This window comes from Polyodon spathula, chromosome 6 (genome assembly GCF_017654505.1).
Source record: "Polyodon spathula isolate WHYD16114869_AA chromosome 6, ASM1765450v1, whole genome shotgun sequence".
Lineage (NCBI taxonomy): Eukaryota > Metazoa > Chordata > Actinopteri > Acipenseriformes > Polyodontidae > Polyodon > Polyodon spathula.
The window spans coordinates 75,863,822-75,878,424 of record NC_054539.1 but is presented as its reverse complement, the minus strand read 5'-3'; the positions used below and the strand labels follow the sequence as shown (position 1 = coordinate 75,878,424).

The window sequence follows — 14,603 nt, the reverse complement described above, 5'->3', positions numbered from 1 at the left end:
ACCATAACCTTCCTTTAAAATTCCCCAACACTGACTCAGAGCTTAACGTTGTACTTCCTGTACAATGCTATTATCTTTCAGCAGGCACTAGAGATGTTGTACCAGATAAGGCCTTCTCAAATTACACAGGGGTTCCCTGTGCTTCAATGCTTTTTTTGCTCAGGATTTCAAACCACAAAACTGTGCAGATAAAGAATCTCCCACATGCCTGCACTAATGGGAACTAACTGACTGGATCCTGCCATTTCGGAAGGAACCCCAGGTCTTCCTGTGGATGGAAAGTAGAAGACGTGGGTTCAAAAAGGGTTCAGGAGGAGTGGAGGATTTGCAGGTCTAAAGTTAAAAACAAACCCCAAAAAACCCCACTTTCCATAAAAACATAACCCAACTAGATGTAAAGCGTGAAGGAATCCTTAACAATCCTGCTGAAATTAAGGACAATTTACCTTTACCTGTGAATAACCTGGAGTGTTTGGACTGACAGAATCTGCAAATTGTACCATCAGATAACAATATCAGAAGCAAAAGGGCAAGCAAGTAAAGTTTGTCTTTATCAATACAAGCAACTTCAATTTAAACTGATCTGGATGATTCATGGTTTTAGTTACAACAGGAAAGAACAGTGTTTAGTAAATATAAAACTTTATTGCATTCATAAAACAAGCTTTGAAAATGACTCTTGGGTTAAAGCTTTGCGAATGTATCCCATAGACTCAAAGAATGCTTAGAGTTCCATAAAGCACACAGTTACAAGTTGCTGAACAGAAGCTACTTTTAATGAAAGCCAACTTGTGCATTCACACAGTGGTGTTGGGTGCAGTCAAGCTGGCTGTTTAAGACTGAAGATGGTAATGGCAGTCTAGAAATACCACACTGAAATCACCCTCTGTCAATATCCCACTCTGCTGTGTGAATGACGATGCTACTGCAATCTCTCTTCTCACAACTACATACATTACACTTTAAAAACCTACTTTTCCTTCATTAACAGAGCTGTGTCAAAACACAACGCAACCAAAACCACAAACTGTCTGGCTGACCCAAAGTGACCCAATGAAACTCTTTACAATGTTACAGATTACATAAGAGATGGAGGTGTTTCTCACTCAGGTGTCTGTATACTTCAACTTTAAAAGGGGACATTTCAATGTGCATGATATCAATGAAGTGTGTGCTTACTGTAGTTAAAAAAGAAATAACAAAATTATAAAAACACTGTAGAGCTTAACAAAATGCACAAAAAACAATAAACGAGTTAAACTTTACACACAAACATTACTAAATTCTGGGTATCCTGACTCAGGCGATTATGAAAGCTACCCGTTGTACCAGGACCTCGCAGACATGTATATCTCAAGTTGCAGCCACTTGGAATGACTTCTCCAACAGGTTCAACATGCGAGTTAGGTTCCCTGGGTTCAATTTGAAATCAATATCGCCTTGTTTCAAGACTTCAGCTGCGAGAGCTCGGCCAATCTGCCTGCACAGCAACTCCACCAAAGTGATCCCGTCAGCACTGGACGGCAGGAGCTTGAAAGTTACCGACAGATGGCAAGGAAAACAGTCACTCCTCGACCACACACAAACACACTCCTCCCCTGCTCACAGAAACACTAGCCGCTTGCAATAATACTGGAACATATCCTCCCATGAGTACTCACACGCATAGGAATCCCAAAATACAACATAGTAGGAGGACTGTACTGTGTAAAAATAAGCGGGTGCTTATAAACCAATTCCTGCAGGACATGGGGGGGTGATTAACAAGCAGGAAATTCTCTCCAGTGCAGACTCAAAACAAAGTCATGCACATGCTGCATGTCCAAATGGAAAAAGTGTACTTCATTTAAAAGAACACACTACTGTGGACAGAGACGTTAGGTGGACAAGACAAATACATAAATCCAATAATAAACCGAGGAGTCTGAAAACGAAAGCAATGGGAACAAGCTCTCCGCTTGGGTAAGCTCCTGGTTAAGGTTGACAGTGATATGAAGCAGATTCCAGGTGAGCCCCGCCGCTTCAGAAAGGATGCTGCTCTGCAACACTACTTGAACAAGTGCATCCTTAATCTGCTTAGTGTTCTCTCTTCAAACATAACTACTGTACAACCAACACTAACCTTCTAAGCAGAGAGAGAGAGAGAGGAGAGAGGAGATACAGCAGAGGCTGCCCAGTGAAACTACACCAGCTCACTCTTTGCCCTTCAGGGTCCTTCATTATAAACGCAGGCATTCTGCCCACAGTTCCACTGGACCAGTCTGGTAGCAGCTACGCTAGCAATAGAAGACTTACAACATCCATCTTCTTGCTTTAACACTTTTCAACCCGCAGGGATTTAAATGAACGGCCAGGTCCACTTTTTCTAAAAAGAAAGAAACTGCTGAACACAAAAGACACAGTCTGCATATTCACTATGAAACAGGTACAGAGGAATTCTTATCAGTGCAAAACATCAAAAACAGACCTGTATTCACACCCCTACCCCCAGGGAAACAGAAACCAAAATCACAATAATTGCCAGCGTGGTTTGCACACCACACAACGCCCGCTGAGTTTCAGTGGAGTACAATGAGAAAGCAAGCAAGCAAGCACAGGAAGCACCTGTGCAAGAAAAAGGCGGCACAGCATCACAAATCCAACAAGGACGATCCCTTTCCACTTGCGGTCTTATTATCAGTCTTTACAGTGACAACACCAAGAAGGTGTCCTGTGCATCCTCTCTCACATAGATCATGCTCCAAAAAGTATTGCTTTTTAGCATGGTGAAGCGTGTCTCAATATAGCCTATAGACTGGTGCACTGTATTAATATATTTATTAATAAACTGCACAGAAACCAAATATAAAGTAGCACAGGCATGTGAATCATTTACAGTAAAAGATCAAATTAACAACCACACTACTGTATGTGCTGAAATACACCCATAAACTTCAGATTCAATGTTCTGCTCTAAAGAAGGATGAAAAGTCTAAGGGAATATAACCAGGCTGGTACTAGTCTGACTAATGCGGATGAAATCCAGCTGACTTGTCATAACAACAATAACATACTCTTTCTGTGCCACAGTACAGTACATGGAGACTAGAGTAGCAGAAGTAAATGTGAATCTTTGCCAAGACCCCCCCCCCCCCACCTCCAGCACTAAACTGCAGTCAGAGTGCTGCATCGTCACAGCAATCCATGTAAAGAGATCACTGCAATAAGCTGAATGTGCTTTACATGTACAGTATAATGGTTAAAGAAAGGGTTCCCATTTCAGTACTGTACCTCTGACCGACACCTTCTCCCTGCACTCCACATAAACTTTTGGGTCTGCGAGTAACTTACCCTCTAATTTTAACACAGAGTAAAATGCAACATTACCTTGAAGTCATGAGTAATCCCGATAAATACTGCACAATCTTTAATGGTAATGGGGTAGGCATTAAAAAAGAGCCTTTAACTGCAATGTTACTTTGAACTACGGTACAACCACGCGTGTGTTCTACAAGGTTCTTTATCGGCTCAGCACGTTTTTTTGAGGTATCACACTGACTCTGCAAATTAATTACATTACTATATTTTAACATGAAATTTTAAACTCTGTAAACATGTTATAACGTCAATATAAAGCCATATTGATAAAAATAGGGAAATGCATTAATAGGTATATATAACAGAGTAATAAAACAGTTTGGTTAATATTAGACACTTTTTTTCAGTGGTTGCCTCTGACAATGCTTCCAGTTGGATTTGGAGCCGGACTGGGGTGTTTACACTTCAACCTGTGTCACGTCGAATTTTTCATATTCTTACTGACTGGCTGCAAAGACAAAAGGGCTAGCCAAGGATTGGATAATGTTTGTTGGGTCGATTTTTCTTGTGCAGAGTTCCCTAGTAACTTAAGACATTGCATTCTGGGAGATGTAGTTGTTAGTGGAAGTTTTAGGGTAGACAGACGAGCTGTGCGTATTCCGATTTTTTTAATGCGTAAAAACGACAGGTACGCAGCTGATCTGTACTGTTGCTTCCTCCTGTCACACGTCATTTTCATTTACAGTGACTGCACTGCAGAAATCCTACAATGCATCTGCCACTTCGCTTGTCAATCAGTGTTTCCAGATCAGAGGTGTTCCCTCCAGATCTACAGGGCAATCTGGAGGTAAGAAATGGGCAGAGGTGTTTTTTAAAAAAGGTACATTTTTTATGTTAGAAGATTTTCTGTCTGAAAACATTTTGTTCCCTAACATTTACTAATAATGTGGAAGTCCTTCCTTCACTAAGATGGCGGATGCGCTGTGGCATCATGCCAGTTGGCAGCTGATTCTCTAGAATTTCTCCAGATGTTAGATTTAGTTTGACTGTCACAGTATAAGATCACTTCATGTGCAGCAGGTATTAGGGCCCATTACATGTGCTGGTAATTACACAACTCAGTTACAGTAAGCACATGGCCTGTGCAAGAAACAAGAATCAACTGTGATATGACTAACCGTGATGTGCTTCTGGAATTATCTGAAGTAGGACTGCAGTGTTTCTTAATAAATTCAGTAGGTATTGACCACTTCACCAGTCTAATTGTTTCTGTTTACAATTAGAAAAACAGGAACTTGAGCCCTCATATTAAATTATTAAATTATTAGGGTTAATGTTTTTATTTTTTTTGGGGGGGGTGGGGGGAAAATCTAGCAACACCGTTGTCTGTATATATTACAATAGAATATATGAGAGTCTCATAAATGTGAGTGCATGGAAAGCCCACCCACAGGGGTTTACCCTGCATTTGTATCATCAGAGGCAAGCCCAGCCGCGGCTGCAAACCTCATTTTTATGCTCTCTTGTAATGAAGCACATTCAGTCTCCCTGCAGCGTTGAAGTTGCAGGGTTAGCTCTTGTAACTTGAGGAGGTGCTCGAGGAGCCCGAGTCGTGTAGTGTGAACCAGACTTCACTTGCTTCAGAGCAGAGAGCAGGGGGCAGGGTGATCAAGCAGCCTGATGCAGTCCCAGCACTTTCCTTTACTGACGGACAGTGTGAGCACAATAACTGTGCAGAAAGGGTCAGCCCCCAGAGGTGAGAACAACTTTTAAACGACAGCAATTAAAGCAATTGGTGCCAATTACCTTCTTCTAGGTTAACGGTGATAATGTTGGGTTTCCATATTGACATGCAGAAATAAAGCAGTCTGGATTCATTATCAAGTACTTAACAGTCAGCACAGCACACAAAAGAACACAATATTATAGCTTCTTTAAATAAAAGGAGAGAAGATGGTCCCTCAGCAGTCAATTCGACATTGATCAAAACAGTTTCAGCACAACCTTATTAAAAATCAGTTTCTAAAACACCTGCACTGTGTTTAAAGCAAGTCTGTACAGCTTCATGCAAAGCTGAACTAAAATACTTCAATGCTTTCAGCATGGTTTTGTTCTCCTGTCTGCACCAACTTTTCAGGGGCAAACAGTAATAAAAAAAACAAAACAAAACAAAAAAACCATGTCAACACCTTTACATCATAATATTTTCTTTTAAATTAAAGAGAACACCAGCCATAAATATAATATATATATATATATATATAAAGTAGTTTTGTATTTTTCTATCCAACGTGTAATATACTTTGTACTTAATATACACCCCAGTGCATTTATTTAGGACAGAGTTGTCAAAGTCATCTGGCAGTTATACATAGTAATATAGCTGAAAATTATAGGCCAATATACTACTTTGCACAAAACACATTCCCCTCACTGAAATAGTATGCAGGCACGGTTTCAAACAAAGATACAGTATGTTTAACCAGCTTTCATATTACAGCTTATATTGAGTTCAAGGAAAGTTCACAGAGCACGAATAAAACAGACGGCTTCTGATCCCTACACAATGTTAAAACAAAACACATCCAGCAGATCAGCATTTCTAGAATTGATATCTGTAATTGCACCTGCCCAGTTAAAAACACCTATGCTCGCTCAGACATGCAGCCAGTCTGAGACGCTACTCAAACTGGGAGTAGCTTCTACTCATCGTGTCCTTTAAGCCCAGCAACTAATCAGCATACTTTTTTATTGCCCTACAGTCAAACATTTTACGATGCTATGTTTTTCAAGAGTAATGACACAATTTTACAAAAAAGATTTTATAAGACGGCAATTTCATCTGCACATGTCAAGAGCACACGGCATCCACAGAACAGAACCGTTCTGATCTCAAGCAAGAACAGTCTTGCTTGCAGGTCAAACACATCATATAAACCTTTGGTGGAGAAGCAATTTGAAATCAGATCGTGAGCCGCCTAACAAATCATACTTCTGATAACGTTGCAATGTTATGAGGCTGACTTGTCTTGACCAATACTGCAGAGCCAATACGTGGATAATGTGTCTGAATACAAACCGAGCGAGAGCTTTGAATGGAACGACCCAACGGAATTCAGTGTCGTGTGCATGGCACACACCAGGCAAAGTGCTTCCTGAAAGAAGCGCTCATATTAGGCATTGCAGATATGTGAATCACTGTATTGTGTGTGTGTGATGGAATACATGCAATGTTTAAAAGATGCCAAGAAAACACTTAGATCTTAGGTGTGTGTCAGATGAGTCTTTGAAATTAACACCCAGTAATGCACAAGCATTTTTTAAATGAGAAAAGCTGCTTTATTTATGTAAATAGATTCCGTTTTTTGTACAAAACACAATGTACTGCTTATGAAAAATTCTGCCTTTTGAGGATGGATTTAAAAAAACTGATAACACAGGGCTCCCAAACGGCATATCCAGTACAAGCACTCGCGTGGAGTGCAGGATGCACCCTATAGTCTGGACATTGCCGGTTCAGGTCCAGGCTGTTCCTTTGCCGATTGAGGAATAGAGCTCCCTGGGGGCAGCGCACATTTGGCCGAGTGCCGCCTGGGGGGATGGAGGGTTAGGTTGGCGAGGGTGTCCACAGCACACTGCGCACCAGTGAGACCCTGTGGTCTGGCCGGGCGTCTGCAGGCTTGCCTGTAAACTGCCCAGAGAGCTGCGTTGTCCTCCAACACTGTAGCTCTAGGTGGCTGCATGGTGTGTCTGTAGTGTGTTAAAAAAAACAAAAAACGGGCGGCTGATAGCACACACTTCTGAGGACAGCGTGTGTTCATCTTCGCCCCTCCCGAGTCAGCGCAGGGGTGGTAGTGGGGAGCTCAGTTAAACAAAATAACTGGACACTACTAAATTGGGGAGAAAACGGGCATTGCAGGGTTAATCGCAGCTACTAGAGAGCTTATTTAAATGTTCTCTAATGGTTGTATGAAGCCGACACTCCGCTGCAATACAGCCACTGGAGCACACTTGCTTTTTTTGTAATTGCAATTTCCTGCTACTAGAGCATTGCCTAGAGCCCATTACACAGTGAAGCCTCCTAAATAATTAGTACCATTTCCACAAAGTGCAATACATCAGACCACAGACCATGATCATGGCAAGAGCCTTGTTTACAATAGGGTCCTGGCAGCCATCTGGCTCAAACACAGTGTTTTAGTAAACAGCAGCTCCCCACTGCATCTCCCTGTGTTTCCACTGAGAGACGGCAGCTTTCCAATGGATTGACACAGAGTGGCAATGGTGTGTGCACTGAGGAGGGTCTGCTTATCTCGCATCCATTTCCACTGGCCAGGCCAACTGATTGTGCTCCTGTGAAAAGAAAACCGTTCTTGACCGATATTGACTGATGGGCTCCTTTAATCTGTATGTTTTCACGCAGCAGAGGTGATGTTAAGCATTAGGTTAAAAAAAAAATGAAATGCCATTTTCTTTACCACAGCATGGGTCATAATCCCCTTTGCTCTTTGACCTGTGAATTTTACACAGATCCCATCTTAAAGACTTTTCCAGATCAGTGCATGTATTGGGCTTGCTCGGTAAGTGGAATGCTTTTCAAAACACCAAACTGAACTCGTCCAATTAATTCCTTCACTATCCATCCACAATAAAGATACCAGTTCAAGCAACTCAGTCAACTCTGTATTCACCTGGAGGCACTGTACCAGTGCTAAAATCATAAACAGAAATCAAAAACGTTGATTCCCCACCACCCAATATAAACATTGGCCCTAAACAAAATGTGAATAAACGTAACAGATTCATTTGTTAAAGTTCATGTATTAAAAAGTAGAATGTGTCATTGGCTTATAACCTGGGAAATGTGGAGAAGCCATCGTTTGTCCCATGACTCCATCACATGTCTGAAATATTTAGTTACAAACCCCAGTTTAACTTCGCGGGATCGGCCCCCCCCTTTTTGTCTTTTTTTTTTTTTTTTGGTCAGCTTGTTTAAATAATGATCACAATCCCACTCTGTCCCTTCAGTAAGGCTCTGATTCTGCTCCCACACTGATCCAAGCAGCGCTTGGCTCCCATGAAGGAACTGGATAACTTCTCTTAATTGGACTTGGCTGAGATTCAATCCCTACCATGTGGAAACTGTTTGGGGTGCAGATGACAATGGCTATTATTCACCACTCGTTCGTTTCAGTGGAAATCAGCCCCCAAAACACTATTCCAGAACAAGGGCCTCAGTACAATGGAATAACATTGTTGACTAGAAATATAACTGTCTACCTTTTATTAGCGCAAGGTAAGAGTGCAACACACTTATTCCACATCACTGCACAAGTTTTCATTATATTAAAATTACTTTATGTAAGGAAAGCTGGACATCGAGGTTTGTGTGGTTAATGAACACTGACAGAATGAAGTTTTGCCGTCTCTCAACTACACTTTCCTAGAGCTATTTTCACAAGGGCATTGTGGTTTGCTTGACATGTATTCTGAATCAGCAACCTTTCTTTACAGACATTAGAGCCACAACCTTATGTCTACAAACGCAAGTATCTAGATCCACCTGCCTTCTAATAACCCTACAGCACAGACACAGCTACAGAGGGTTTAAAAATACCAGAGAAAGCATACACAGCATGGACCCAAAATGAAGGGAACTACACCCACTGTTTACTTTTTAAACAACATGCCGATATTATGGTTCAAATAACAATTAAAAAAAAATGAACAAGTTACATCAGCCCACATTTTTGTTATATCTACATTTATTATATATTATTTTCAAATACATACTTCTACATATTGCGCTTAATGGGTTGCTCCTGGAAGCTGTATACCGTTATGTTTTCACTGCTCTTCTGCAATTTCACATACTGGAAACTCAGAACAGGGCTAAACCAACGAGAAAGCCCAGGGAGAACAATCTGTGATGGTCATGGGAGACATTTTAAAAGACAGCAGCTTTTTATGAAACAAACCTGCCAACATTAACCCTTAAGAAATTGAAGGTTCTTAAAATGCATTTGAGAGCAACTCAAGTACCACGAGGAAACCGACAACTTGGATGGTCAGATCCAACCTCAGCACATTTGAAACCCTGTTTCGTGCAAATAAGAACGTTAGCAATTTCAGTTGTGGAACAACAGGTACCTTACTGTGCTAATGTGTCTGAGCCAAGAAAAACTAATACTTATTTATATATGAAACCAAAATAGTGTTAGGCAATAAATACAGGAGATAATGACAACAGAACCAATGCCACCTGGAAATTAGAACTGGACAGATACTACAGGAGTCTTACAATACAAGGGAGTACCACTGCATTTGAATCCTAACACACTTCAAAGACATGCATTCTGTCTATTTTAAACATCCTTCTATCTGTTTCCATCTGGTTTGTGACTGAGATTCACATAACACTGGTGATGCGGACCGGTACTGTAGTACCCCCATTGACATCTGTCATCCTGGGAAGATTTCAAAGCAAGAAGCAAGGATATAAGTGGCTCTTACAATTTTAATATAATGACAGATTAGAGGATGCAATGAAAATAAATACATGCAAGAAGGGGGTTGAAGATTTTAGAGTGACCTAATTAAGTTCTGCAAAGGTTTACATAATATTTGAATTGACATTATCTCTGGGATTACACTTGCTCTGACAAGGACAGAAAGAAAGGCCAAGCTTGGATTCACATGTGAACGGTATAGTAGGTTCAAACACAAGCTAGCTGACAAACAAATACACACACAAACCCCCTCAGTTTGGTCGAATACAGGCCAAGCCAGCAAAAAACAAACAAACACAAAGATCAGAGATCAAATGCTTTATAAATCATGAACAAAGTCATAAATCCACAAAAGCATGTTTAAAATGTACTAACCGTCCTAAGAGTACAGTAGAAGGTTTTTGTCACAAATATTGTACACTACTACTGTACTTTAAAACATCTTTTGAAATGAATTATTCAAGTGTAAACTGTTTATGGCTTGTATGACAGCAGTGCTTCACTGAAACATAGTGGAACATGCCTTCAGGTTAGAACCGTCGAGAAGACTCTGCAAAAAAAAATAAAGAAAGGCTGATGACCTGGCAATTTCAACTAATTTTAAAAGAGGGTGAAAGTAATAAAGATTGATTGAAACAATAGGCACATGGTATAGTGGCCATGTGGGTGGATTCTTCTCCCATCATAATGCCTAAGGGTTGAACTGACACAATAATTCAGTACTAAAGTGTTTTCCTGCTACTTCCAATTACACCACAATGGATTTACAACGTCCTCAATGTAGTACTTTTACTACAGTAACATTGTACTGTTAAGGTTTTAACTTTACCAGCATCTAGATTGCAATCTACAAAGTACCAAACGAACAAAGCACAGCTCACTGGATCACACTGCACCCCGGTCCACGGTTTACTTCAAAACAACCAAACGACAAAATGCAAATAGGAATGCAAACAAAAAGTAAATGTTCCACACCTGTCCTGAGCGTGTTGACACTGCAATACAGACACACAATAGAAGAATGTCACAGGGTGTTTTACAATGTTAGAAAGTGGGCTTCAGCTAGCTGTCCACATTTACCAGTCCTCTGTGACACATACTGCACTCTGCTTTTGCCATGATATGCCGACTATTGACAGCATGTAGACAATCAGTCAATGGTATTAATCTAGCCCCCCCCCCCCCCCCCCCCGAGTATTACATACCAGCCATGTAATCGCCAATACACTGCTGGAGACAGTAAATCAGCAACATATTGGTAAAGTCCAGTACAAGCATACATGTTTGTTGAAAATGGTATTGTCTGATTAAATACTGCGATAACAAAAGGGATTGTTTAGGAAGGCATTCCCCTTGTGTGCAGATGCAGTGCGAATTCCTGCAGCTGTTTTTACAATGCAGTTTCATTATTTATACATTTTTTTCACTGGCACGACATATAGTGACGTGTCAAAATAACCCCCTCTTCTGAGAAGATCCAATTTAACATTAGATGCCAATGTTATTGCCTTGAAAAAGTAAGATGATTATCTGCATGGGAAATGCATGAATGTGTCTGCAAATGTGGCTACTGGACAAAGTCCTGTTCATCTATTAGCTACTGTGGCTTTATGAGCTGTTGTCTGGAACACAGCCAAAGTTACACATGTTTCAAAGTATAAACACATATTTAGCAATTATCTTACAAAAACAAGAAAGACATTACATTTCAGCCCTCAAACAGCAAGCAGTTTGATCAGGCACAATGGCTGTCGAAGCTGCTAACGTACACTTTCACACACCAGCTGCCTTCACTGCTCCACTGACCCTCGGGAGAAACTGCTTCAGGCTGCTAAGCTGGAAAATCGATACATGCTCCTTTATGGAAAAAGAGACAGTTCAGATTTCTAATATGATGACATCAGACTTAGCAGTTCCCTTAAGGACTTTTGCAGCAAAGCCACAGGTTCTCAAAAGGTATAGTTATTAAAAGCTTAGCGCACTTCAAAACAGGAATCTCAAGAAAGACTTGAAACGACACAGAAAGGTAAGCCTGAACCGTGTTGGTGATGCTCTTGCTGTTAGTTTGAACTCACGCTGAGCAGTTCTAGTTCTGTTTCTCCAACACTAAAGTCTTACTCACTTCGGTCTTGCTTGGAGGCCTTGCATGGCCGTGTGACTGTGCTCCTGATTTTCACTAAAACTAAAAGACTTCTTGGCAGTCTAGCTGACAAAGGTTTCCACAAATTCATTTGGTGTTTGGTCCTTCTCACTGTAGAGAATCCATGCAACACTGACAACTCGCTATACCATGGCACAGGTGTAGGTCACTGCAACATTTCGGACCCACAAATTTGACACAGAATGATGAAATGAATACCTTTTCAATATGACACAGAATGATGAAATGAATACCTTTTCAATATGACACAGAATGATGAAATGAATACCTTTTCAATATGACACAATGATGAAATGAATACCTTTTCAATTTGACACAGAATGATGAAATGAATACCTTTTCTCTGCAGGACTGAAGGTCAGTGGTTCTGTTTGAGAGAGGCAGGTAGCAAAGACTCACAACCCAAGCAGTGCTCAATCCCTGGATTTACTGTAGCCCTGTTAGTGTGTGTGTCTGTGGGCAGGAACTACTATCAATGTGCTGACACAATTTGGGAAAATGTCCCCACAAAGACAGTAACTCTTGAAAAAACTGTTGTGGGACTGTCCGCTGCAAAACACTTAAGAACTAAATATGCCTTCAAAAAAATAAATAAATAAATAAATAAATAAAAAAGTGCCAAAATATTTAGTTTGCTGTCCATCACTCTGTGTGGAGTTTTGTCTGTCTGGAGTTAGAAATAGTAAATACAAATATAATGAGAGTCAATGAGAAGTCCCCACAAATACAGAAACGCAAACGTGCGTGTGTGTGGACGCTAGTCATATCTGGTTTGGTAAGGTGTTGTTCCCCATAAGCGATAGAAACACATCAAACTACATTTGGGTTAAGTGAAGAGACCCCGAAGTAAAAAATGTTTTGGTCGAACTGAACATTTTTTGGTGCCAGTGTTAAATATAGTTTTGTGTTCGTTTTTCTCCACCAACAGCCCACTGTGCATACTTGGCTCAGGATATTATTTTAGAAAAGTGAAATGCCTGCCTTAAATGTTATAACAGTTATTTGCTGCTAAACAGGAGACTCTAAACGCTCCCTTCTGTCAGCTTTTGTTTATTTACTAACTATGGCATTTGAAAAAGTAACGTTTTTCAAGTAATGTTTCTCAATTTTATTAGCACGCTTCACTATTTGAGAAGTGTTGTCAAATAATTCGAAAAAGAAAATTAAAAGGCACAGTTATTCCGACTGGAACAGGTATGTTTTTAAACAGTACTAGAACGTGGACGGCTCAATATGTTTAACCTACACTCCTCTGCTCATGCGTACAGTAAGTGCTCTGTTACTAGCACTGCAACAATGCAAGCAGACTGCTTTGCTGAAAGTTACTTTCAACTCCTGACTGAGTTTACAGAATTACAAAGTAACTATTACGGAGTAATGGCATTACAGGGTGAACTTGTTTGACTAACTTTATACAAATTTGCACTGTTCTGCATTTGAAGAGATGTTGTTAAAGTCTGAAATGGTAAACACATTTTCGTGAGTTAACTTTTGCCTTGAAGTAGAACTTCTTTGTGCGTTCCATTCGGCATCGCTGTAACACCCTTTATCCCTATATATATATATATATATATATATATATATATATATATATATATATATATATATCCTTCAAAATATCAATATATCAATAGACCCCTTACCTTTCATCCAGTCCACAACATGTTTAGGAGTCCACTTTGTTATTGGGTCCATGGCTAATGAGTAATGTGTTCACAGATCTCCAGTCACCGGCAATGGCAAACGCTGTAATCCTTGCAATGAAGCTCGATATTACAGCACTTGATGACGATATCCAAGTTGTCAAATTCCAGTTTAGTTCGAGTTTCCCCAATGACTAAAAACTCTACTTTGTTTTCCAAGTCCGTTTCACAGTAGAAAGTCTCCCCGGTGCTCCTCCCCTCACTCCCTTGCGCTGTGGTCTGTTTGCAAAGGTAAAGTGCCTGAGAGCAGAGGAGGGATAGCAATGTTTTAAGAGGAAAAACACTCCCACAGGGTCAAACTGCACTTTCAGCTGTTTATCCGCCTCATGGGGCTCACATGATTAAAGGGGAGGCGGCTATTTCCTTTGCTCTAACTCTTTTTGTTCTTTGCTTATGAGCATACAGAAATACAAGAAGTATAACTTTTGTTCCTTAGTATGTTCCCACAAGTCTACTGTGTGTAAAGCTGCCAAAAACTGCACAACAACAGGCCTACTTTGTAAAAGTGTAAATGCAGCATCAACTGTATTATTACTATGCACGTTCCATTCTCCAGCAGGTACCCCTATGCCTATTATAAATAAAATACAAGTTTAGTTCTCTCTAAGTATATTTGTGTTTTTTAAGGGCCGAAGATAAAGGCTGTAATCGTTCTTCAAACAATACGATACAGCAGTAGGCAAGAGCAACTGTACCGTTTTAATTCCACTCACTAAAGCGCTGTGAGGTACTTTGATATAGGCGTTGTAAATAAATATCGTTGTTGTAATCAAACCTGGCATAATATTAATATTTCGTGTGATCGACTTTGTTATTTGTGTTAATATGTGCAGTCTGCAAACGGACGAGGTGTAATATTATTTTCAGGTACGCACTGCGCTTGCTGGCGCATGCCTGAACAACTTCCGCCAAGAAAGCAGGAAAGCGACCATT

At 40.4% G+C, this 14,603-nt stretch overlaps 1 protein-coding gene across 2 annotated transcripts in view; it reads right to left on the bottom strand.

Moving 5' to 3' along the window:
* Window positions 1-13,969, bottom strand: part of LOC121317642 (connector enhancer of kinase suppressor of ras 3-like) — an 80,331-nt gene extending 66,362 nt beyond the window's left edge. The window contains exon 1 of one of the 2 annotated variants that reach the window (XM_041253791.1): window positions 13,611-13,969. In XM_041253791.1, the coding sequence (XP_041109725.1) occupies window positions 13,611-13,662 (52 nt within the window). In that variant the 5' untranslated portion in view covers window positions 13,663-13,969. The remainder of the gene's footprint in view (window positions 1-13,610) is intronic. The other variant, XM_041253789.1, reaches the window with a different exon arrangement.
* Window positions 13,970-14,603: the final 634 nt, after the last annotated feature.